Source organism: Neoarius graeffei, chromosome 1, assembly GCF_027579695.1.
Source record: "Neoarius graeffei isolate fNeoGra1 chromosome 1, fNeoGra1.pri, whole genome shotgun sequence".
Lineage (NCBI taxonomy): Eukaryota > Metazoa > Chordata > Actinopteri > Siluriformes > Ariidae > Neoarius > Neoarius graeffei.
This window is the reverse complement of record NC_083569.1, coordinates 70,790,318-70,817,411: the sequence shown is the minus strand read 5'-3', so window position 1 is coordinate 70,817,411 and position 27,094 is coordinate 70,790,318. Positions and strand designations below refer to the sequence as shown.

Genomic DNA, 27,094 nt, shown 5'->3' with positions numbered 1-27,094 from the left:
GTGAAAATATTGAATACATTTCCTCTTTTTGATTGGGTTAAAAATGCCAAGTTATGATGACTGAATTGATTATTCACTTAAATATGAATATGATGATACATTTTGGGTATTTGATATGCCGAAATAGGACAATAGGACACAATGGAAAAATCAAGAACACACCGGAAAGAGGGCAGCACGGTGGTGTAGTGGTTAGCGCTGTCGCCGGTTCGAGCCCCGTGGCCGGCGAGGGCCTTTCTGTGCAGAGTTTGCATGTTCTCCCCGTGTCCGCGTGGGTTTCCTCCGGGTGCTCCGGTTTCCCCCACAGTCCAAAGACATGCAGGTTAGGTTAACTGGTGACTCTAAATTGACTGTAGGTGTGAATGTGAATGGTTGTTTGTTTCTATGTATCATCCCTGCTCGATATAAAATTGTTTTAGTATAAATACACAGGTGATTATTTCAGAAAAAAAAAATTGTATTAAAAAATAAATTTTTCAAACTTCAAAATCGTAGCATCTTTAGTGCTTTAAGGAACAGCAATTTCTTTCGTAATTTCTAATTCTTCCTCACTTACAGTGACAAAGCGACAAGCTGCCATTTTGCCGAGTCACTCAAGGTGATTATTGAGAAATAGTCCGAATTTCTCAACCAATCAGCGCATGTGATTTTCTATAAACATCACCTCCATATATATGATCCTGTATCAAATATAACCTGAAATATCAGAAAATTTACTCGAGTACAACAATGTAAGGCAGTGTTAAAGTATGTAACGCGATAACAAGAGCAGCCATGCTCTTATAGTTTGATTTTTTTTTTTTTTGGATTTCTGTGTGTTGATGTTCAACTAAATAAAAAGCTGCCGTTTTGGGCAAGTCATGTTTTTAGTTTTCTTTCTTGTTCCATTTTTATGTGAAATGCTTCAGTTAAAAAAATCATTTTCAAGCTTAGTTCTTTTATAGAGGAAAAAAAATGGACAGGGATCAATCTCATCTCTTCTCGTTATCTCTAGCCGCTTTATCCTGTTCTACAGGGTCGCAGGCAAGCTGGAGCCTATCCCAGCTGACTACGGGCGAAAGGCGGGATACACCCTGGACAAGTCGCCAGGTCATCACAGGGCTGACACTTATGGCCCTTTTCCACTACCCTTTTTCAGCTCACTTCAGCTCGCTTCAGCTCACTTCAGCCCGACACGGCTGGCGTTTCGACTACCAAAAACCAGCACGACTCAGCTCGCTTCAGCCCTGCTTAGCCCCTAAAACTCGCACCGTTTTGGAGTGGGGCTGAAGCGAGCCAAAACGAGCCGAGTGAGTCTGGGGGCGTGAGCAGACACTCCCCTGTGCACTGATTGGTGAGGAGGAGTGTCCTCACATGCCCACACACGCCCCGCGAGCGCGCTGGGATCTGTAAACACCGTAAACCCGGAAGGAGAAGAATTACGAGAATTTCTGAAGCCTTATGCGCCTCGCCTCATCTATACGCTCTTGCCAGTATCTGTCCGCGTTGTCGGTGACAACAAGCCACAGCACCAAGACCAGCAACACTAATGACTCCATGTCCTCCATGTTTATTGTTTACTATTCGGGTCGTGAGACTACCGCTTAAAAGATCACTGATGTCACTGTTTGCGCTGCTTAACGACATCACGTGACGTCCACCCACTTTCGCTAACTCCACCCAATGTGTCCACCCACTTCCAGCCAGCACGGTTCAGCGCAGTTGTAGTCGAAATGCAACTCCAACAGCCCCGCTCAGCTCGACTCAGCCCAACTCAGCACGGCACGGCTCAGCCCGACTCAGCCGCGTTTGTAGTGGAAAAGCGGCAATAGACACAGACAACCATTCACACTCACATTCACACCTACGGTCAATTTAGGGTCACCAGTTAACCTAACATGCATGTCTTTGGACTGTGGGGGAAACCGGAGCACCCGGAGGAAACCCACGCGGACAACATGCAAACTCTGCACAGAAAGGCCCTCGCCAGCCACGGGGCTCGAACCCAGACCTTCTTGCTGTGAGGCGACAGCGCCAACCACTACGCCGCCCACAGGGATCAATATCAGCACATAATCAAGGTTTCAGTTTCAGTATCAGAAACCAGAACATCAGGGATGTAGTTACTCATCTGGCCTGCCATCAAAACAACCATGACTACAAAAAAAAAATCAACAGAACTGAAATGTGATAGTGTGAGAGAGGAACAACCTTTGCGACAAACTGTTTACAACAGGAACATCAACAAAGGACTACATTTTGTTCCCTGAGGGAAGATCGACCCAAAACATCGATCAGAACTGAAATCGGGTGAGAACTGCGAGAGGAGATACAATGCTAATGAGAAGTCCCAAAATTCGTTAAGGTGACCTAATTAGCAGTTTGTTCACAAAAATTTGACAATACAGTGACCGAGTGTTTTGCAGAAAGACTAATTCTTTCAAACAAAGCAATCGGAACTGAAATCCATTGAGAACTGAGGGAAGAGATATGATTTAATTAAAAATAAAATCAACAAACAAGCGACCAAGTTTTTGTTCCTCATGGGAAGATCTACCCAAAACATAGATCAGAACTGGAATCGGATGAGAAATGAGAAATGAGAGAGCAGATACAATTCTAGTGAGAGGTCTGAAAAACTTGTAAACTTGGCCTAATTACTAACTTGTTAGCAAAAAATTAAACAAAACAACGACCAAGTTTTGTGCAGAGTGATGAGTTCTTTCAAACAAAACAATTGGAACAGAAATCTTTGCAGAATTAACGGAGGAGATACGATTTAACTGAATTGTGGACGATGGACGCCACGCCATGGCAACAGCTCATCAGCCTTATGGCCAGAGGAGCTAAAGAGGCATCATGTCTCATCTCATTATATGTAGCCGCTTTATCCTGTTCTACAGGGTCGCAGGCAAGCTGGAGCCTATCCCAGCTGACTACGGGCGAAAGGCGGGGTACACCCTGGACAAGTCGCCAGGTCATCACAGGGCTGACACATAGACACAGACAACCATTCACACCTACGCTCAATTTAGAGTCACCAGTTAACCTAACCTGCATGTCTTTGGACTGTGGGGGAAACCGGAGCACCCGGAGGAAACCCACGCGGACACGGGGAGAACATGCAAACTCCACACAGAAAGGCCCTCGCCGGCCACGGGGCTCGAACCCGGACCTTCTTGCTGTGAGGTGACAGTGCTAACCACTACACCACCATGCCGCCCAGGCATCATGTCATCTGTACAAATAAGCAATTTAAACCAAGGAATAAACTTTTTTTTTAATAAACCAATCAGAGAAGCTTTTCACACTGCTGGATTTCTGCTCATGTAGTTGCTGATGCTGAGAATGACCATAAATAATAACAACAGCATTATAACCTGTATTTTGCAAATATTGTGTTTGTATGACATTTAATAGAGTTTTGGTGGATGATACTGGAAAGGTGTTCTCTCACCCCAGTCCTGATGTATACCCCTAATTTCCACTGTCATACTGCCAGAGGTTTATTTAACACTGTCCATACGGCTCATGATAAAGCTGAACAGTTTTACTCAATACTCATATCAGTACACTAGCTATCCGGCTAGATTAGCATGCATGGTTTATGGTTATCACTTAAACACTATCTGCATGTCAGGTGCGAAGAGCTCAACAGCGCATTCAGTGAGACCAAAACTGAGCTCATACATAAATGTTACTTAAAATACAGTCAAGCCAGAAAGTCTGCACACCCCTTTCACCTTCTCCACGTTTTATTATGTTACAGACTTATTCTACAATAGATTGTGTTCGTTTTTTGTCACAAAATTCTCCACAAAATTGCCCATGACAAAGTGAAAGCAGGTTTTTAGAAAATATGCTCTTTTATTTTGCTGACAAAAATGGGTTATTTAGGGGTTACATATCCGTATACACCCTTAGCCTAATACTTGGTTGATGCACCTTTGGCAGCAATTACAGCTTCAAGGCGTCTTGGAAAAGAAGCTACGAGCTTGGGACACTTGTTTCTGGACATTTTTGCCTATTCCTCTTGGCATATCCTTGCAAGCTCCGTCAGGTTGGATGGGGAGCATCGGTACACAGCCATTTTCAGCTCCTTCCACAGATGTTCAATTGAACTCAGGTCTGGGCTCTGGCTGGGCCACTCAAGGACATTCACAGACTTTCTCTGAAGCCACACCTTTGTTCTCTTGGCTGTGTGCTTCGAGTTGTTGTCATGTTGGAAGGTAAACCTTTGCCCCAGTCTGAGGTCCAGAGCGCTCTGGAGCAGGTTTTCTTCAAGGATCTCGGTGTACTTAGCTGCATTCATCTTTCCCTCTATCAGGACTAGTCACCCCATTCCCGCTGCTGAAAAACATCCCCACATCATGATGCTGCCACCGCCATGCTTCACTGTAGGGATGGCATTAGCCAGGTGATGAGTGGTTCCTGATTTCCTCCAGATGTGACACTTGGTATTCAGGCCAAAAAGTTCAATTTTTGTTTCATCAAACCAGGGAATCTTGTTTCTCATGGTTTGAGAGTCCTCTAGATGCCTTTTGGCAAACTCCAAGCAGGCTGTCATGTGCCTTTTACTAAGGAGTGGCTTCTGTCTGGCCACTCTCCCATAAAGGCCTGATTTGTGGAGTGCTAACTGGATGGTTGATCTTCTGAAAGGTTCTACCATCTCCACAAGGATATGCTGGAGCTCTGGCAGAGTGACCCTCAGGTTCCTGCTCACCTCCGTAGCCAAGGCCCATCTTCCCCGATCGCTCAGTTTAGCCGGGCAACCAGGTCTATGAAGATTCTTGGTGGTTCCAAACTCCTCCCATTTACAAATGATGGTGGCCACTGTGCTCTTTGGGACCTGTAAAGCTGCAGCAATTTTTCTGTACCCTTCTCCAGATTTATGCCTTGACACAATCCTGTTTCTGAGGTCTGCAGATAATTCCTTTGGCCCCATGGCTTGGAGTTTGCTCTGACATGCACTGTCAACTGTGGGACCTTATATAGGCAGGTGTTGGCAATCCCCAATCATGTCCAAGCAATTGAATTTACCACATGTGGACTCCAAATAAGTTGTAGAAACATTTCAAGCAGTATCAGTGGAAACAAAATGCACCTCAGCTCACTTTTGGGTGTCATATCAAAGGGTGTGCACACTTGTGTACATATGATAATTTATTAAAAATCAAAATGTAAACTAGCACAAATGTTTAAAAACCTGCTTTCACTTTGTCATTATGGGCTATTTTGTGACAAAAATTGAACTCAATCGATTGTAGAATAAGTCTAACGTAATAAAACGTGGAGAAGGTGAAAGGGGTGTCCATACTTTCCGGCTTGACCATAGAAGCAAGAAACATTTGATTTTTAAATGGAAAAAAAAAATAGCAATTCAGATAGGTTAGCACTTTTTTTTTAAACAATAATATCCATTTGAATCAGCCACGCAAAATGAGTCAAGCTCTTCAACCGGTTATTTTGTAGATGACATTGTCTAGTCTTCTGTTAAGTCAATCCCACTGTTAGTGTCCCAACATAGGCAACCTGACAGGCAGACGTCACTAATTAGCTGGTTAAATATGCTCGTTTGTTGGTTGTTCAAGACAAGGGTCAGTTACAGCACCAGTCAAAAGTTTGGATACACCTTCTAATTCAATGGTTTTTCTTTATCTTTATTAATTAAAAGACACTTCATGTCTTAAAGTAATGATGGATGTCGTTTCTCTTTACTTAGCTGAGCGCTTCTTGATATAATATGGATTACTACAGTTGTGGTATAGGGCTATTTACTGTATTATTATTATTTGATCTCAGACACATTAAGAAGGCAAGAAATTGCACTAATTAACTTTCGACGAGGCACCTGTTAATTGAAAAGCATTCCAGGTGACTACCTCATGAAGCTGGTTAAGATAATGCCAACAGTGTGCAAAGCGTCATCGAGCCCCGTGTCCGAAATCGCTCACTTGTTCACTACTCCCTATATTGGGAATTACTATATAGAAGACTATATAGTGAGCTCATTGGTTAAATGAAAAACGCTTTCGGACACTAGTCCGTCGCGCTGGTATTTACGTCATTACTGTTGCACAATTAAAACGTGCCAGATCAGTCGGCTGGTGGGTTTTCAAAATAATAAATACATGCATGTATTTTTGTGCTAAATCCATATTATACTGAGTGTATTTCTCACATTAATCAATACAAAGTACCTGCATCTTTCAATTTTTTTAAATCAAGGCTGAATACTTTCTTCTTTGCTGCTGCCTTTTATTAAATCAAATTTCAGACTTTTAATTTGATTTATTTCAGCGTGACCTTAATGCATGATGGGCTACATTGCTTTGGCTAGTGACCGTCGGTTGTACACTACTTTTCATGATGCATTGTGGGGTATTTTGAGTGCACTATATAGGGTGTAAATAATCCTCACTAAGGTTTCAGACAGCACTACAAAATGGTGTCCCCACTATATAGTGAGTAGGGAGCGATTTCGAACACAGGGAAAGTAAATGCTGGCTACTGTGAAGAATCTAAAATATGAAACATTTTGTTTAACACTTTTTTGTTTACCACAGAATTCCATCTATGTTCCAGATGTTATTTCATAGTTTTGTAGAACAACACTGAAGACATCAATGTAGAAAATAGTCAGAATACAGAAACACCTCTGAATAAGTAGGGCTGTCCAAACTTTTGACTGGTACTGTATACTACAGTATATTGTAACTTAACCTTATTGGATTGTGTGTTTATGATAAAAGAGCAGATATTCAATTGTGAAAAACTGCCATATTTACAGTGAAATGATGATAGAAGCTGACACCCAGCATCCTCAACATTCAAAACAGACACAAGTAATCATGCAACTGTTTTTAACAGCATCCTGATGATATTACAGCCCATGATGGAACATTAGGCAATTAGTGCGAAATGAAAATTGAACTTGACCACATGCTCATTACACTCAAACATTCACTAGAACAAGGGTAATTCAAGACGTGTCCCCATTAGCTTGTGAATCCATTAGCCTGCATCTGTCCATTCCATTAAATGTTCTAACAGCTAGATGTGAAGTGTGAAAAGTGTGTGCCTGTGTGGTGTGGTGTGTTTAAAGTCTGTCCCATTCGTTAGCCTCCAATATAGACACCAATTCTCATTAAACATAAATCAAAGCTATATCTATTAAAAAAAAATTGTACTAAATTAATGTGCATTTGCCATAACTAAGTATCTACGCTACCAAAAGTATTGATTAATGAAATATGGGTGGGGCTAGAAAGAGTGAAGTGGATTGATTTGTCAATTTAAGCCATGGGGGGGGGGGGGTTTGTTTGATGACACAGGACAACCCACACACACTCGGGTTATGTTCCAAATCGCATCACATAATTCACTCATTTATTCATTTTCAGTAAATGATTTATCCTGTACAGGGTCATATTGGATCCAGAGGCTTTCCCAGGAACACTGGGCATGAAGTAATGGGACACCATGCATGCATGCACACAGGCACTCTTTTTGAGATCTAGTAGCCAATTCACCTACCGGCACGTTTTTGGCAGGTGGCAGGAAACCAGAGAACCCTGAGGAAACCCACTCAGACACAAGTGACAGCAACTCAGGCTCAGGATTGGACCAGGGACCCTGGAGCTGTGATGCACCAACACTTACATCTGCACCATAGTGCCCCCCCCCACCGTCCTTAACATTATCCATCCATCTATCCATTATATGTAGCCGCTTATCCTGTACAGGATCGCAGGCAAGCTGGAGCCTATCCCAGCTGACTATGGGCGAAAGGCGGGGTACACCCTGGACAAGTCGCCAGGTCATCACAGGGCTGACACATAGACACAGACAACCATTCACACTCACATTCACACCTACGGTCAATTTAGAGCCACCAATTAGCCTAACCTGCATGTCTTTGGACTGTGGGGGAAAACGGAGCACCCGGAGGAAACCCACGCAGACACAGGGAGAACATGCAAACTCCGCACAGAAAGGCCCTCGCCGGCTGCTGGGCTCGAACCCGGACCTTCTTGCTGTGAGGCGACAGTGCTAACCACTACACCACCGTTCCACTCCCCTTTAACATAATATCATATACTACATAGAGTAGTATGTAAAAATAGTATGCTATATTTATTGCTTCATATAATGCACCATTTTATTCATACAGCAACCATTTAGAACGATATAATGTGGTTTGGAATGTAGCCGAGCTACTGTAGCTCTAATTGCTTTTCCCTCAGACTATATGGCATCTTCAATATTAGTGCCAGGTACGCACTCAGGATGGAATATTCTCCCTATCTCGGTCTCATCACATCAAACAAAACATGGAATTAACGGTAAACCAGGGAAATTACGTCACCACTTTGGCCCAATCCCAATTCTAATTTCTACCCCTACCCCTCCCCCTTCCCCTCCGCCTTCCCCTTGGCCCTTCCCCTTGAAACTGAGCTACAAGGGATAGGGCTTGAAATTCAACCCCTACGTATTGGGATAGCCCTTCAACGATCGCATACGTCATCGCGTACCTCCGTCAGCGTTTACGTTAGCAAAACGCGACCAAATGCGTCATTGGCTGCGACCAGCCGCTACAGTCAGAGCCAGAGGCAGAAATCTCTGCTGGCAGGGTGTGATTTGTTAACTAACACCACTGAATGGGATATCTTTGGCGCTTCGTGCACCACATCCGACAGAATGAGGTGTCAGAACACTCATGTAAACAATAAAAGCGAGAATAACAGAACAAAACGTACGCAGCAAAGCAACCGAAAACAATACTCACTCCCAAAGCTTTTTAGCAGCAGCTTGGATTTCAGAAATCGCTGCTCATTCTCAGCTCGAAAGCGAATCAAGCGGCGTGTTTCCTCTGGATAACAACTTAAAACACGTAAATAATGGAGAAAATACATTTATGACAATCTTTCGCCGCGGGAACCGCCATCTTTATGAAATCCGCATGAAATCTCGCTGAAATCCGCATGGCATTGTGGGAAATCACTCAAACCCCTTCGTTCGGAGTCTGCTCCAGGAAAATCTCCGTTTGGAGGGGTACAGAAGCCCTCCCCCTTCCCCTACCCCTCCGCGTTAACTGGGATTGGGATACCCCTACCCCTTCACGTGAACGCGCAAAATGGAGGGGAAGGGCCAAGGGGTTGGTCCAAGGGGTGAAATGGGATTCGGCCTTTATAACCTCCAGAGAACTCCACCTACTTTCACTGCTAATGTTACGTAATTAGGAACGGAAACAATCCCTTGACCCACGTATTGCTAGATTTGGATGCATTCAGATTAGTAACCATTTGGTGCACTGTGTGGTGAAAAAGCACTTTTATAAGTCTGTGTGATGCCATTCTATAGACCAGCCCCAAAGCAAAATGTCTTTAGTCCATCCATGCACATGCTTTACACAATCCATTGTGTAGTAAATCAAGTCAAGTTGTCCCTAATTTATCCCTGATGAGCAAGTCTATTGCGACGGTGGCAAGGAAAAACTCCCCGAGACGACATGAGGAAGAAACCTTGAGAGGAACCAGACTCAAAAGGGAACCCATCCTCATTTGGAACCCATCCAATTCAATTGGAACCCATCCAATTCAATTGGAACCCATCCAATTCAAAATTCTCCTGCTTGTCTACAAGGCCCAACACAACCTAGCACCCACATACCTCACTAGTCTCCTTAACCCATACCTACCCACTCGCACTTTACGCTCCTCTGACACGCTTCTTTTGTCCATCCCCTCCACGAACCTCCGCTCCATGGGTGACAGGGCCCTAAACTCTGGAACAACCTCCCACTTTCACTGAGACAATGCACTTCCCTTTTGTCATTCAAATCCATGCTCAAAACTCACCTCTTCAGCCTTGCTTTTCCTGCACAATGATATCTTATTGATTTTTATTATTTTATCCCATTTATTTTATTTGCTTCTTTCTCTGATTTTATTTTGTATTATGATACAATGCCTTTTACCATGTACTTATTGATTTTTATTTGTTTCTTTTCCTTTTACATACATTACTGACCTGTATTTTTTTTTATTGTTTTATTACCCATCTTGCTATTGTTTTAACATTCTAGTATTTTAACATTCTGTACTGTAAAGTGTCCTTGGGTACCTTGAAAGGCGCTACAAATAAAATGTATTATTATTATTATTATTATTATTAGGGTGATAACAGATAACATGATTCTAAATAACTCACTTCTATGTCCTATATAGTCACAAAGTACAACTGTGTAACCAGGAAATTCATTATAGTTTCAACATGAAGCCTGTTTTGTTGAAGTTATCAACTGTTCATTGACTTGAGTGCAAAATTGTTCATGACAACTGCAGTCCTAAAGTTATCATGGTAATTGTAGTCCTCATCCATAGATGCATTACTGTAAGTGTCCAGACTAGAGTATCTTCCAAGTGCGACTTTTGACTGCCCATATGGGGCCATCCTCCACAGGAGCGACGTGATGAGACTCCAACCAGACGTAGGGCATCAGGATGGATCAGGCAGGTCCGAGGAGCAGAAGAGGTCAGCATCACTGGTGCCTCAGGATCGATGTGTAACTCGACAGTTTCATGACATAGTACCGAGTCTCTTTATGTCTGTGTGTTTTAGAATTCAGTTATTCATTGGGCAGTAATCAAATGAGATAAGCTTTATCTATCTGTAATAAAATCAATTGCTAATACACACGTAATTGATATTTGGATGGGTAAACATTGCACCCAGTCAGGTTTACTTATAATTGAGCTCACACTCTCGGTCTAATAATAATGTTTACCAAGTGATGAGGTATGGTGACTAATCCAAATCCTGACCTGTCTAGAGACTTAACCCGAGAGTTCTATCAACGTTGTGGTTGGTGACATCAGTTTAGTACCCTTGGTACCCTGGCCAGAAGGATAGCCAAAATTAGCATAAGCAGTTCGATACCAATGAAATTACGATGAATTATGGAATCATGGGTCTTTTATCATACATCATATCATACTGCACTGTCCAGTAAAAACACTATCTGTCTAACACACACATATTCAAGTATGTGTGCTAAGAAACTGAATATTGTCATAGACCATGCAAATATATTAAGGCCAGCCACTCGTGTACAATCATGGCCTGTACAGTTAATTATTAATGAGACACTGGCCTGGTGAGATGTACAAACTCTGCAGTTCAAAAACTTCTTACACAATCCTGTCCTAATACAGGCTTCCGTCATGTCAACTGCAACATCTGAGACTGGCAGCAGTTACAACACTTTCAGAGAAAAGAAAAGAAAAGAAAAGAAAGAAAGAAAGAAAAGAAAGAAAGAAAGAAAGAAAGAAAGAAAGAAAGAAAGAAAGAAAGAAAGAAAGAAAGAAAGAAAGAAAGAAAGAAAGAAAGAAAGAAAGAAAGAAAGAAAGAAAGAAAGAAAGAAAGAAAGAAAGAAAGAAAGAAAGAAAGAAAGAAAGAAAGAAAGAAAGAAAGAAAGAAAGAAAGAAAGAAAGAAAGAAAGAAAGAAAGAAAGAAAGAAAGAAAGAAAGAAAGAAAGAAAGAAAGAAAGAAAGAAAGAAAGAAAGAAAGAAAGAAAGAAAGAAAGAAAGAAAGAAAGAAAGAGCTCAACAGGGAGGGGGATTTTCACCTGGAAAACTTCTGAGTAATAAACCTATAACCTCTCTATATCGAACACATGGATCATTGGTGTAAGAAGAGCACAAATTAGTTGGAAAAGGTCTAATGATACTGATAATATTTTTGAAAAGATCATATAGACTCGACAGTGAGGTGAACAATAAGCAGGGATGATCAATTGGTACTACAATTAGACAGAAATATCATTAGCACAATAATGAAAATAGTAAAGTGAGTGTTTCAAACTTGCTTAAAGGTAAAACCGTCAAATCTATTCCTTCAGCCAATGTAGTTGCTAATTCAGCTTCAGTAACCGCTTTATCCTCACCAGGATGGTGATGGATCTGGACCATATCCCAGGAACACTAGGTGTGAGGTGGAAATACACCCTGGATGGGATATCAATTCATCTCAGGGCACCATGTACACATGTTTACACACAGGGGGGCATTTCAGTTCAGTCAATCCATCTTTGGGCATGTTTTTGGGAGGTGGAAGGAGGAGGAAACTGGAGAATTCCTAACATAAGAACATGTGAAACTTCATCCAGAGAGTAACCTGAGGTCAGGATCGAACCTGGGAGGTGGCAGATCTACTTGCTGCACCACTATGTTGTTTTGTGTATGTACATTTTTATCATGAGATTAATTTTTTTATAAGTAAAGATTTAAAAGAACAAAGTGTAATAAAAATGATATTGCACCTAAAGACATTAACAAGAACTTTGCTGTCTTACGAAAGTGTCAGAGTAAATTCGGAGAAAGAAGACCAAGGCCCTGTTCACACGGCAACGGATTCAGATGAATCTGATAAAATTGTTTATCGTTTCGGCCTGGCGTCCACACGACACCGGCGTTTTGGGTGCCCCGAAACGATATTTTTTGAGAACGGGTTCCAGAGTGGAAAAATCTGGCAACGGCGCCGTTGCGAAGTCGTCTGGATGAGTAGAACGGATTTGTTTACGATGACGTCACAACCACATGACTAGAACAAGCAGCACTCTCGCTGTTTTGTATGAACCACTGCATTGCATTCACTTTTGTATACAGCTTTTCTTTTAAATAAACAAGTAACTGAACCGTTTCTTGAATTTCTTTTTTTTATTGGATAAGACTGCTTTTCAAAATGTTCACACACAATACAAAAAGTTATATAAATTATATAAAAATGCTTTTCAAAATGTTCACACACAATAAGAAAATTAAGTTATATAAAACTATGCACACTAATAAAACTAATTTGTACACACAGAAGGCACGATTTCCTCGCGTAGTCGCAGCCATCTTCTTCTTGTTGTTGTGTGTTTGTTCCTGTGAGTGCTTCACGCCGGGTAGAAGAAGGGGTTTATGCAAATACGTCCTACTTCTTCTATTGTTCTGGTGTCTCCGATGGGACCGTCTTACAGCGCACATAGAGGTGTGGCATGTGTATTGCATCGTTTTCAGCAAGCGTTGCGTTGCCATATGTACTTGATATTTTACTGATCCGTTGCCCATGTGGACGCGATATTTTTTAAAATAAAATCTCGTTGCCGTTGTCGTGTGGATGTAGCCCAAGTGTCAACGTGCAATCGGACTCTCTACGGGCCAAACTTTTTGTTTAGCATTATGCTAATTTATCCCTGCATGTTTGGACGTTGACTTAACTTACGAACGCTCGCTTGATAATGGTGTCTGAGCGTACTCTTTTCCTTAATTTTACTACACTTTTTTTTTTTATTTTATTACTGGAAAAGTTTTAATATATCACATATCTTTGGCAGAAGATAAAACTAGAAAAACCAACAAGAAGTCCTGACCAAAGTCAACGAATTGTACGCAAACCCTTGAAACTCAGGTGGACTCTATCCATATCCATCCATCACATATATTATATATACACACACACACGTATTTATCTCCATATTCACTGGATATGAGCAATCGCATGCTCTGTCTACTCTACTACTAGGCTATCAGCTCATATACTGTGAGTAGAGAAAAACAAAATGGCAGAGTGTGTTGCTCAACCAACCGAAGACAAAATAAAAACTCTACTCAAAAACAAAACCAAAAAAAAACATTTACAAAAAAAAAGCAACAAAACATGGAATAAAAGTATTTGATGGCAAGAACGCATCTTTTTTATTTTTCAAGAATTATTATTATAGCATTTTTCACAAATTGCTCCTGTCATTTCACCGGTTTGTTTACATTCTAAGCGGAAACCATGTTTTTATTTATCGAATCTGCAAAAACAAAAATGCTCTGTTTCTCAAAATCCAGTGAACGTGGATAGAATAAAACAGTTATTCCACTCAATCTTGTCATACATGGCTTATAGCCAACTTGGTCCTACGCACCCCGTCAGCAATCAGCTCATGTACGACTCGATTTTGGGGAATAACTGTTAAACATCCATCCATCCATCTCATCTCATCTCATTATCTCTAGCCGCTTTATCCTTCTACAGGGTCGCAGGCAAGCTGGAGCCTATCCCAGCTGACTACGGGCGAAAGGCGGGGTACACCCTGGACAAGTCACCAGGTCATCACAGGGCTGACACATAGACACAGACAACCATTCACACTCACATTCACACCTACGGTCAGTTTAGAGTCACCAGTTAACCTAACCTGCATGTCTTTGGACTGTGGGGGGAAACCGGAGCACCCGGAGGAAACCCACGCGGACACGGGGAGAACATGCAAACTCCGCACAGAAAGGCCCTCGCCGGCCCCGGGGCTCGAACCCGGACCTTCTTGCTGTGAGGCGACAGCGCTAACCACTACACCACCGTGCCGCCCCCATCCATCCATATCACCGATATTCACTTCACCTTTGGCGAATAATTGTTAAATATAAAATAATGTACAAAATTCTTAGGCACATGCAAAGAAACCTTCAAACAGTAATAAATGAAATGAATCCAGTATTTGCTGTGACGACCCTTTGCTTTAAAAACAAACTAGTAGTCTCAAGTACAATGTGCGTGATTTTATAAAGGAGCTGTAAGTTACTAATTCTAATTTGATCAAAGTAGTCTGAAAACTTACTGGCATTCAATATTAAAACTTAACTATGTTTCCAATGATATGGAACCAAATATTTGTTTTATGGTATAAAGAATGATGTAAGTGCATCCCTTTTGGAGCTACCTGTGGTCAAAAAAGCACTTTTTCTAAATGACACGAGTAATTTTGCTAAATATGACATATACTGCCATATATTCACCAAAAATAACGTTATCACCAAATTTTTTTTGCATGGTAAATAGAGCTATCACAGGGCTACAATAAACAACCAAGTTTATTTAGTCAAGCCTTTTGATATTGAAGATAATAAGTGTTAAATGTGATTTTTAGCTTGCGGACCCTGACTGTAAAACAACCCGTATGCAAACAACCATCCAATGAGTAGGCACGTTCAAGCATGACGCCATCCGGAGACGTCTAAGGGCTTTTTAAAGTGTTAATAAGACGAGCTACTTTCCCCTGAAACCAATCAGGGTACAAAGTTTGTGTCACAGGGGTCCAAAATTCAAATTGATTCAAACTGGTTCTTGTACCAGTTTTTAAGTGAAGGACAAGTTAAAGAACAGATTTCAGGTAATTTTTTGACGTGTGTATGGTAGTTTTGTGTAACCTGCTATAAGATGGGAGAAACAAATGAAGTGATTCTCGGAGAGGACTTTTTTTTTTTTTTGACAATTCAGAATCCACTACTTCCATAGTGCTTTTAAATATAAGGCTGTAAGCTTTGTGTTAGTTGTCTCTAATATTTATGTCCCAATATCTTGACCACATTTTAAAGAATAAAGAATGATTTAAGTGCATCCCTTTTGGTCAAAAAAGCACTTTTTCTAAATGACACGAGTAATTTTGCTAAATATGACACATTGCCATACATTCACCAAAAATAACGTTATCACCACATTTTTGTTTTTGCATGGTAAATAGAGCGATCACAGGGATACAATAAACAACCAAGTGTATTTAGTCAAGCCTTTTGATATTGAAGATAATAAGTGTTAAATGTGATTTTTAGCTTGCGGACCCTGACTGTAAAACAACCCATATGCAAATAACCATCCAATGAGTAGGCACGTTCAAGCATGACGCCATCCGGAGATGTCTAAGGGCTTTTTAAAGTGTTAATAAGACGAGCTACTTTCCCCTGAAACCAATCAGGATACAAAGTTTGTGTCACAGGGGTCCAAAATTCAAATTGATTCAAACTGGTTCTTGTACCAGTTTTTAAGTGAAGGACAAGTTAAAGAACAGATTTCAGGTCATTTTTTGATAGTTTTGTGTAATCTGCTATAAGATGGGAGAAACAAATGAAGTGATTCTCAGAGAGGACTTTTTTTTGACACAATTACATACTAATTTAATCAAAGTAGTCTGAAAACTTACTGGCATTCAACATTAAAACTTAACTATGTTTCCAATGATATGGAACCAAATATTTGTTTTATGGTATAAAGAATGATTTAAGTGCATCCCTTTTGGTCACAAAAGCACTTTTTCTAAATGACACGAGTAATTTTGCTAAATATGACATATATTGCCATACATTCACCAAAAATAACGTTATCACCACATTTTTTTTGCATGGTAAATAGAGCTATCACAGGGCTACAATAAACAACTGAGTTTATTTAGTCAAGCCTTTTGATATTGAAGATAATAAGTGTTAAATGTGATTTTTAGCTTGCGTAAAACAACCCATATGCAAATAACCATCCAATGAGTAGGCACGTTCAAGCATGACGCCATCTGGAGACGTCTAAGGGCTTTTTAAAGTGTTAATAAGACGAGCTACTTTCCCCTGAAACCAATCAGGGTACAAAGTTTGTGTCACAGGGGTCCAAAATTCAAACTGATTCAAACTGGTTCTTGTACCAGTTTTTAAGTGAAGGACAAGTTAAAGAACAGATTTCAGGTCATTTTTTGACGTGTAGTTTTTGGTAGTTTTGTGTAATCTGCTATAAGATGGGAGAAACAAATGAAGTGATTGGACATTTTTTTGACACAATTACATACTAATTTGATCAAAACAGTCTGAAAACTTACTGGCATTCAACATTAAAATTTAACTACGTTTCCAATGATATGGAACCAAATATTTGTTTTATGGTATAAAGAATGATTTAAGTGCATCCCTTTTGGTCAAAAAAGCACTTTTTCTAAATGACACGAGTAATTTTGCTAAATATGACCTATATTGCCATACATTCACCAAAAATAACGTCATCACCACATTTTTTTTTTTTTTGCATGGTAAATAGAGCGATCACAGGGCTACAATAAACAACCAAGTGTATTTAGTCAAGCCTTTTGATATTGAAGATAATAAGTGTTAAATGTGATTTTTAGCTTGCGGACCCTGACTGTAAAACAACCCTTATTTAAAGTTACTTTGAAACAAAAGATGAAAACACTAAGGCGGTTTCCTTTGAAGATTTGTAACTTCCGCAAAATGCCCAAGTAAACAAACAAACAAGAGTCGCGCGCACAAGAGCCTTGTACAGTGCACTATAGTGCAGTGCTGGGAGGTGAACCTTGCATGTTAGGGAAACTTGTTGAACAGGAATGCCTGCTGTCTCGGCAACACAACAGAGAAGAAGTGCTTATTTAGCTCATTAGCACTCAAGTGTCACTCCAGCCTTCCTCCACTTTAGTCCAGCACCCAGACAGGACTCCTGAGACAGACTAGAACACCCCACTATGAAACACATGCTCTGTGCTTACCTCGTCCCATTTGATAAACTTGCTTCCCCCTTTGAGGGTCTCATGCACGGAGACCGGTTTGAGCTGGAGCGCATGCACTCCTGGTTTGGCCCCAGCCATGGCTGCAGTAACACCAGAGCCACCCTGCTGTCACACGCTTCTGAAAGGGAGCCTTTCCGATTCCTGTGATGACCACACGAACTTGAGAGGAGGAAGAGGAGTGTGTGTGTGTGTGTGTATGAAAGTCGCCCAGCTCTGAGTCACACATTAACGACCAGGCGACTCGCAACACTGTATTACAATCTGATACAGTTTACAACTCCATTTGCTCGCTTCATTCGTGTATTGCAGTTGATTCGAACCAATACCCTTCCCGTCCACGTCCTCCTGCTTCCTCTGTCCTTCGACAAACTTTCACTCGACTCCGACGCGCCCGGTGAAGTGTCCTTCCTTTTCCTTCATGGTGCTTTTCTTTTCTTGTAGTGAACGAGAGAGAGAGAGAGAGTGTGAGTGAGTGAAGGAGAGAGAGAGACGGGGGAGGTGAGGAAGTGAGTGAGAAAAGCGAACAGACGAGGGAGTGCTGCTTTTCTTTCTCTTTCCCTTCTTTTCTTCTTCTATCGTTTACAGTTACAGTCACTGCTCCTTTCCTCTTCTCTCAGAGGCGGGTTCTGCCTCCATGACGGGTAAAACAACATGATTTAAACACTCAACCCGGCCACACACACACATATCAGTCTGTCTGTCTGTCGTCCTTGTCTGTACCAATTGCCCAAATCAGACTTTTAATTCCCACTAGGGAAAGGGACTTGAGAGAATTCCTGAAATACTTCAAATCCTTGTTTTGTTCCTTCAGCTCTGTGTTCATTTGAACAAAAGCACTGCGTTGGCATCGGTTCACCAAAACCCAGACAGACAAGTCAACTCTGACATTATTTCTAAGGCCGTTGTTTTTTATTCTTGAACATCGACATGGCAGCTGATAAACAAGTCTCAAGCACCTATCAGTGCCTTCATTGTCGAATAATCAACGGAGATACACAGATACAGTATGGCTGAGGACTACAGTTGAGGGGTGGCACGGTGGTGTAGTGGTTAGCGCTGTCGCCTCACAGCAAGAAGGTCCTGGGTTCGAGCCCCGTGGCCGGTGAGGGCCTTTCTGTGTGGAGTTTGCATGTTCTCCCCGTGTCCGCATGGGTTTCCTCCGGGTGCTCCGGTTTCCCCCACAGTCCAAAGACATGCAGGTTAGGTTAACTGGTGACTCTAAATTGACCGTAGGTGTGAATGGTTGTCTGTGTCTATGTGTCAGCCCTGTGATGACCTGGCGACTTGTCCAGGGTGTACCCCGCCTTTCGCCCGTAGTCAGCTGGGATAGGCTCCAGCTTGCCTGCGACCCTGTAGAACAGGATAAAGCGGCTAGAGATAATGAGATGAGAATGAGACTACAGTTGACTTGCTAACTTTAGGACTGCAGTTGTCATGAACAGTTTTGCACTCAAGTTTCCATCAATGAAGAGTTTATAACATCAACGAAACTGACTTCATGTTAAAACCGTTAATGTTATAGTCATGCTGTCTGTTGTTGCCCAAATGAGGATGGGTTCCTCTCGAGGTTTGTTCCTCATGTCGTCTGAGGGAGTTTTTCCTTGCCACCATCGCCACAGGCTTGCTCATTGGGGATAGATTAGGGATAAAATTAGCTCATGTTTTAAGTCGTTCAAATTCTGTAAAGCTGCTTTGCGACAATGTTTATTGTTAAAAGCGCTATACTAATAAACTTGACTTGACCCATGGCCTCACTTTTTGTTTTTAAATGCCTTGAGACCTCAAGAATGGCACAGGAATAGTTTTAAACGCTAACAATAAATCTAATATAGTCATTTTTACGATTAAAGTGATTCATATACAGTACGTAGCAGTCTGAGTGAATGACCTTGACGTCTGTAACGTCACAGCAGGAAGTCTATCAGTCTCATCGCCATTTCCGCTATACTAAAACACAGAGCTGACTGCAACTCCGATCCTCCATTTTGAGCTAATTTATCGCCATGCCACGTAGCTGTGTTGCTGACCGGTGTAACAATACGACAGAAGGTGGATTTACATTGCATTCATGGCCCAAGAATGTTCAAACTGCAAAGATTTGGACGCATTTTGTGAGAAGTTGACGGGCACACTGGGCGGCTATGAAGTGGTCTCTCCTCTGCTCTGCACATTTTACTGAAGACTTGTACGAGACCGCTGATCTGTTGAGGAGTGTTGGCTGTAAGCCCGTATTGAAAGAGGGTGCAGTACCAACAATTAAATAAAAATAAAACAAGAAAAGGAAAGTATTTATTTTATTTTTACCTCCGCCAAGGAGGTTATGTTTTCGGTAGCGTTGGCTTGTTTGTTTGTTGGTTTGTCTGTTAGCAACATTACGGAAAAAGTTATGAATGGGTTGCTCTGAAATTTTTTCCAGAGGTGTGACTGGGCACAAGTAACAATCCATTAAATTTTGGCGGTGATCCGGATCACCGTCTGGATCCCGGAATTTTTTAAAGGATTCTTGGCGGAGGTCTGCGCTGTCCGAGTGCTTTTCTAGTTTTTAAGTGAGTTCAGTTGCACCAGTCCTCCTGGAGCGTGAGCCGAGGGTTGTTGGTAAAACCCAGGATAGAACGGGACAGGACATATCGTTCGTGCAGTAACTTCCCCGCGGTTGTTGCTAAAACCGGTGACATCCCGTTCCGTCCCGGGTTTTAGTAATTTCCTGAGCCAAGCAGTAATGGCGGAATACACAGTATGGAGAGAACGGAGAATGAGTGTAGCAGCCGCCTGATTTCTAAACTGGATATTGCTGCCATCTCGCCCTTACGTGGAAGAAGTGAATGCACGGAGAACTGAACGAACAACTGAAAGTCAGATTGTTTCAAAACAATCGGCCACAAGATCGGCCTTCAAGAAGCGAGAACACAGACGGATAAGTTCCAGCTCTTATTTGGATAAAAAAACAACACATTGTTTACCTGCATTTAGATTAAGACATGTAACTTGTATTGTATGTTTTAAGTTACCGGTATGAGATTATTTAATTTGCTTCAGAATGTGATTGTCTCGGTTCATCTGATTATTTAATTAGCCTTTTACGTTTTATCAGTGAATGTACATGCATGCATTTTGCGTAAGTTATAACACCTATCCTGTTTTAATGAGAGTCAACCCACAATCAGTGAAGTCAAATCAGTCTTAGTTGAGCAAGTCGGTAACAGTATTTCTTACTTCTCATCTCATTATCTGTAGCCGCTTTATCCTGTTCTACAGGGTCGCAGGCAAGCTGGAGCCTATCCCAGCTGACTACGGGCGAAAGGTGGGGTACACCCTGGACAAGTCGCCAGGCCATCACAGGGCTGACACATAGACACAGACAACCATTCACACTCACATTCACACCTACGCTCAATTTAGAGTCACCAGTTAACCTAACCTGCATGTCTTTGGACTGTGGGGGAAACCGGAGCACCCGGAGGAAACCCACGCGGACACGGGGAGAACATGCAAACTCTGCACAGAAAGGCCCTCACCGGCCACGGGGCTCGAACTCGGACCTTCTTGCTGTGAGGCGACAGCACTAACCACTACACCACCGTGCCGCCCGTATTGGTCTATAGCTGTCAAAGGCCTCGGCCTTAAAACCGGTTACCACTGTGATGTCATGCACTCAGGGCTGGCTGCCTCAGCGGGGCAGCTCGAATGCCAACTTTTCGGTCAATTTTAACTCTCAAAAATATATATTTTTTATTCTCATTTATGCATCATACAAGAGTCAAGGATGGAGATACTATCCACTCAGAAATTTATTTAAAAATAAAGGTTCTGCATACCTGCTTTAAAGTCATGATAAGGGTGGCATGGTGGTATAGTGGTTAGCAAGAATGTTCTGGGTTCGAGCCCAGTGGCTGACGAGGGCCTTTCTGTGCGGAGTTTGCATGTTCTCCCCGTGTTTGCGTGGGTTTCCTCCGGGTGCTCCGGTTTCCCCCACAGTCCAAAGACATGCAGGTTAGGTTAACTGGTGACTCTAAATTGTCCGTAGGTGTGAATGGTTGAGAGGATAAAACCTCTATAATAATCCAGTAGAAGGCAACAGGAAACCACTACTGTAATTCTTCCCTAGAAACTTTGATGGCTGAAGCTGTCAGAGCAGAACACTAAAGAGGAAGAAAGTCATGGCAAATCAAAAGGAGATCACTGAATACATGCTGAAGATTTTACACTAACAATCAGACTATTTCTAATGAAATGGATTTTATTCAGTAACTCGTTTCAACTCCCAGTGACCTCAGGAAACATCACTGATGATGTGGTCTAGTGCATCCGAAATGGGTGTATCTTCAAATCTGTGGTATGGCAAATCCATACGTAACACTGAACATGCATTAACGGTGCCTGTGGGGCTTGCCACGGACTTAGTCACTCGGTCAGTCTGTATGGCTCTAGTAACACCACTGATGATGTGTTTCAGCTCATCCTAGGATGTATTTTCGAATCGATTCATCCTGTTTCTGGCTCCAAAGTAAGGACAAGGCATGGGGAAAGCGAGGATTCTAGGACTGGCTGTAGGGGGCAGTAGGGGGACGTCTCCACCACTACTCCACCACCTCGAGACGTTTCATGATTAAAGCTGCAGTAGGTAACCTGTATAAAAATAAATTGTCATATTTGCTAAAACTCACACTATGTCCTGATAGTATGAGACAGATAATCTGAAAAAATCAGGCTCCTCTGGCTCCACCTAGTGTTTCTAATGTCATTTGAAGAAGAAGAAGAAGCCTTTATTAGTCACGTGTACACTCAAACACAGTGAAATTCCTCCTCTACATTTAACCCATCTGATGCAGTCAGATGGGTTAATGGGTGCATGCACACACACCTAGAGCAGTGGGCAGCTATGCTACAGCACCTGGGGAGCAGTTGGGGGTTAGGTGCGTTGCTCAAGAGCACTTCAGACATGATACAGAGGGAGGGGAAAGTGCTGTTCATTCATTCAGTACCCCTCACATTTTTCCTGTCGGTCCCAGGAATTGAACCGGTGACCTTTTGGGCTCAAAGTTGCTTCTCTAATCTTCAGGCCATGGCTGCCCCCGATTTGCAAGAATCCACTGCATCCAAATCAAAACAACCAATCAAAGCCAGGAGGCGTGGTCTGACAGAGTGTCAATCATTGCTGGTGCTGCTGTGGGCAGCCCCCTCCCCTGCATATGCGCTCACTCATAAACACCTGAAAGGATTCAAAACCAATGTCAATTTAGCCACATTTCTGTTTGACAGATAATTACCGGGCAGCATGGTGGTGTAGTGGTTAGCGCTGTCGCCTCACAGCAAGAAGGTCCCGGTTCGAGCCCCGTGGCCAACGAGGGCCTTTCTGTGTGGAGTTTGCATGTTCTCCCCGTGTCCGCGTGGGTTTCCTCCGGGTGCTCCGGTTTCCCCCACAGTCCAAAGACATGCAGGTTAGGTTAACTGGTGACTCTAAATTGACCGTAGGTGTGAATGTGAATGGTTGTCTGTGTCTATGTGTCAGCCCTGTGATGACCTAGCGACTTGTCCAGGGTGTACCCCGCCTTTCGCCCGTAGTCAGCTGGGATAGGCTCCAGCTTGCCTGCGACCCTGTAGAACAGGATAAAGCGGCTACAGATAATGAGATGAGATGATATTAAAAAAAATAATAATAAACCACAAAGCTAAGATGCTAACGGTTACAGTAACACTCCATTGTGCAGAGCTCATGTTACTGTGACTTTGCTGTTGGACTAACATTAGCCTCTTTCCGGTAAGCAGAGGCATACTAAGGCATACTCTATTACCCCTTTTCGACCACTGGGTTCTTGAACTGGTTCCATTCAGGATTCTTTGAATCTTGGTGACAGCTCATGAACCAGCCCACATTTTCACCAGTTTTTGAGTGGAACCATTGTAATCAATGATGCATCAAGAGCAGAGGGCGTTGCACAATGGAAGTAAACAGTAGGTGGTGGTGTGTATTGTTTACCTGCGAGCTTTTTTTCTGTTGTTGCAGATATTTGATTTCATTCCATTTTTTAAATAAAGATGTATCCTTTTCCATTGCGTTCTCCATTGTTGCTCTCTGCTTCCTCTCCAAACTAATGGCACGCTTCACACTGGACAAACCAGCTATATTTTGGTTCCAGCTAGGAGCCAACTTTTCAGGTTCCAAACCAATTTATTTTTGGTTGAAATGTTCTGAACGGCTCAAAATTTGGTGCATGAACCAGAACGGAACTCATTCCCTGTTGGTTTAAAAAGGGTATTTGAGGAACATTCCTGGCTAAAGCTACTGGTTCATGTTGTTTGTTTTGAAAGTTGCTGAAAATATCTTTGCGAAGTGCTCAGGCAGTCGTATCAGTTTGGTGTTTGTTTTGGTATTTGGGTGTCTGCGTTCTCACAGCTAAATGTTCTGATAAGTGGTTTACTGCTTATTTAGTACTATTCACAACAGTTTCTGTTATCAAGCAAACATCTAAGCACAGAAATAAGCGTGTGCTAGTTATTTTACCAAATCGATGACTTGATTACAAAAGTAGATTACTTTTCATGTTGAGCTGGAGTCTGATCCAGATTGGGTGGGGTTTTGGGGTTGGATACTTTCAAAATCTAGCTTACTCTTGCGGGTCTCTCCAAAATCACCTACCCAAGCTTTAATGGGGTGAAGCATGAGTGAAGGGTGGCTCCTGGCTGGCACAATGGCACTGTTGAAGGAGAGTCAGCCAGAAATATCCAGCAGGTGGACCCACTTGTGCTCACATCTAGTGTTCCAAGGTCTCCACCAAAACCTAAGGTGTGACAAACTCGGACATCAATTATCTAGTCATAAATCCAAATTCTCAAACCTAAACCAGTAACAGTTACCAACACTAGGGATCCCAACACATATCACACTTTTTCCAGTGTGATACTGATCAGAGCTCTGGGTATGAGCCTATATATGAAAAAGATCCAATCAGAGGAGTACTGACATAATCCCTGGTATTTGAACGGATTCTCTGTATGTTTTTGTTGCCATGCAAAATGTCACTGCCGTCATGGCAGCATGGTTTAAAAGTTGTGTCCTGAGGTAATATGCTAGATCTGGGTTGTGTCCATCAACAACAGTTGTTTCTAGAATAAAATACATCAAAGAATATGATAAAAAGAGAGCGAGAGAGAAAGAAACTGATTTCAAACCAAGCCAAAATATCCAGCTGAAACACACACAAGCCTCAAAACAATTACAAAATAACAAAGCAACACCTGGTCAAGTAGCCAAGATGCATGTATAATACAGTAGCTACAGCATTTATGAAATACACATCCATGCCAGCTGATTGAGTGGCTATCCATCCATTATCCATAACTGCTTATCCTGTGCAGGGTCGCGGGCAAGCTGGAGCCTATCCCAACTGACTATGGGTGAAAGGCGGGGTACACCCTGGACAAGTCGGCAGATCATCGCAGGGCTGACACATAGAGACAAACAACCATTCACAGTCAATTTAGAGCCACCAATTAGCCTAACCTGCATGTCTTTGGACTGTGGGGGAAACCGGAGCACCCAGAAGAAAACCAGGCAGACACGGGGAGAACATGCAAACTCCGCACAGAAAGGCCCTCGTCAGCCGCTGGGCTCAAACCCAGGACCTTCTTGCTATGAGGCAACAGTGCTAACCACTACACCACTGTGCTGCCCTGATTGAGTGGCTATGGCAGCTAAATTGTTAAAACACACATGATACACTCCACATGGCAAATATTCTTTGTGTTAGTGGTCAACTTGGCTGTCAGTGTCTATGCACAGCTTTCTTTGAAATCGGGGTGGATTTAGTTATTCATTTGGCTACAGTGTGAAATTAACGAGTGATACGAGAATACCTTTATTGTCACTGTAAAAATTTTGGTGAGTCCATGCAAAATTCCGTGAGTACATGCACACCATCATCTTGAAAATAAACTGGCCAGTTGAAGATTGGAAAAAGTGAACCTGCACCCACTGTAGCCTCAGAATCCTGTTCTTGGCTGCCTCTGGGTTTGGTATGTTGCGTGTTCTGAGATGCTTTTCTGCCCATCATAGTTTTACAAAGCAATTATTTGAATTAGTGTGGCCTTCCCGTCAGCTCGAACCAGTATGGCCGTTCTTTTCTGACCTCTCTCGTCAACAAAGCATTCCTGCCTGTGGACCTACTGCTTACTGGATGTATTTGTGTAAACTCTAACTACTGTATGAAAATCTCTGATCAGCAGTTTCTCAAATACTCAAACCAACCCATCTGGCACCAACAATCATACCATGGTTAAAGTCACTGAGATCACATTTCCCCCCATTCTAATGTTTGATGTGAATATTAACTGAAGCTCTGGATGTGTGTCTGTATGATTTTATGCATTGTGCCACTGCCCCATGATTGACTGAGTGGATAATTGCACTCTTAAAGTGGCCAGTGAAAGTATATTAGGATTTATTCTAGCCACATTCACTGGATATGAGCAATCACGTGCTCTGATTGGCTACTTTACTACTAGGCTATCAGCTCATATATCATGAGTAGAGAAAAACAAAATGGCGGAGCGTGTTGCTGAACCAACCGAAGACTAAATAAAAACTAGTCAAAAACAAACCCACCCCCCCAAAAAAAACAACCCGCAAACAAAATACGGAATAAAAGTATTTGATGGTAAGAACATCTCATCTCATTATCTCTAGCCGCTTTATCCTTCTACAGGGTCGCAGGCAAGCTGGAGCCTATCCCAGCTGACTACGGGCGAAAGGCGGGGTACACCCTGGACAAGTCGCCAGGTCATCACAGGGCTGACACATAGACACAGACAACCATTCACACTCACACCTACAGTCAATTTAGAGTCACCAGTTAACCTAACCTGCATGTCTTTGGACTGTGGGGGAAACCGGAGCACCCGGAGGAAACCCACGCGGACACGGGGAGAACATGCAAACTCCACACAGAAAGGCCCTCGCCGGCCCCGGGGCTCGAACCCAGGACCTTCTTGCTGTGAGGCGACAGCGCTAACCACTACACCACCGTGCCGCCCTGGTAAGAACATATCTTTTTTTTATTTTTCAAGAATTATTATCGCATTTTTCACAAATTGGTATTGTCATTTCACTGGTTTGTTTACATTCTAAACGGAAATGATTTTGTCAGATGTTTTGTATAAAGATTTTATTTACCAAATTTGCAAAAAATAAAAGTGCTCTGTTTCTCAAAATCCAGTGAATGTGGATAGAATAAAACAGTTATTCCACTCAATCTCGTCGTACATGGCTTATAGCCAACTCAGTGCTATGTGCCTCGTTGGCTATCAGCTCATGTACGACTCGATTTCGTGGAATAACTGTTAAATATAACATATATTAAGAATATCAACCCTCCCACCCATTCAATCTGTTACGTAAGTGGAAGTGGTGGCTTAGTCATTTTTGGGGGCAATGTGTTGGAATAATTTGAGTTCAAATCCCAGCATTGTCAAACTGTCATTGTTAAGTCTTTGAGCTAGACACTGAACCCTCAGTTACTCAGTTGTATCCCGTATCAATGGTAATAAACTTTGGATAAAACTCAGCTAATTGATATAGAACTCAGAAATGCGTCTTCTGAAACTGTGCTGATCAGATGACATCGTAGTCAGCACACTGGTTAGACCTGTAAACACTACTTTACAGATCCAGGGTTCATTCCTGAGCTCAGGTTTCTGTGTGTGTGGGTTTCGTTTGGTGACTCCTGCTTCTTCCCACCTCCCAAAACA

General features: G+C 42.3%; 1 protein-coding gene across 5 annotated transcripts in view; it reads right to left on the bottom strand.

Annotated features, from left to right (window-relative positions):
• Positions 1-17,947, bottom strand: part of plcb3 (phospholipase C, beta 3 (phosphatidylinositol-specific)) — a 187,471-nt gene extending 169,524 nt beyond the window's left edge. For 2 of the 5 annotated variants that reach the window (XM_060918314.1, XM_060918453.1), the window contains exon 1: positions 17,330-17,945. In XM_060918314.1, coding sequence (XP_060774297.1) covers positions 17,330-17,428 — 99 coding nt within the window. In that variant the 5' untranslated portion in view covers positions 17,429-17,945. Of the gene's footprint in view, positions 1-17,329 lie in introns of all 5 variants that reach the window. The other 3 variants (XM_060918498.1, XM_060918364.1, XM_060918416.1) reach the window with 3 other exon arrangements.
• Positions 17,948-27,094: the final 9,147 nt, after the last annotated feature.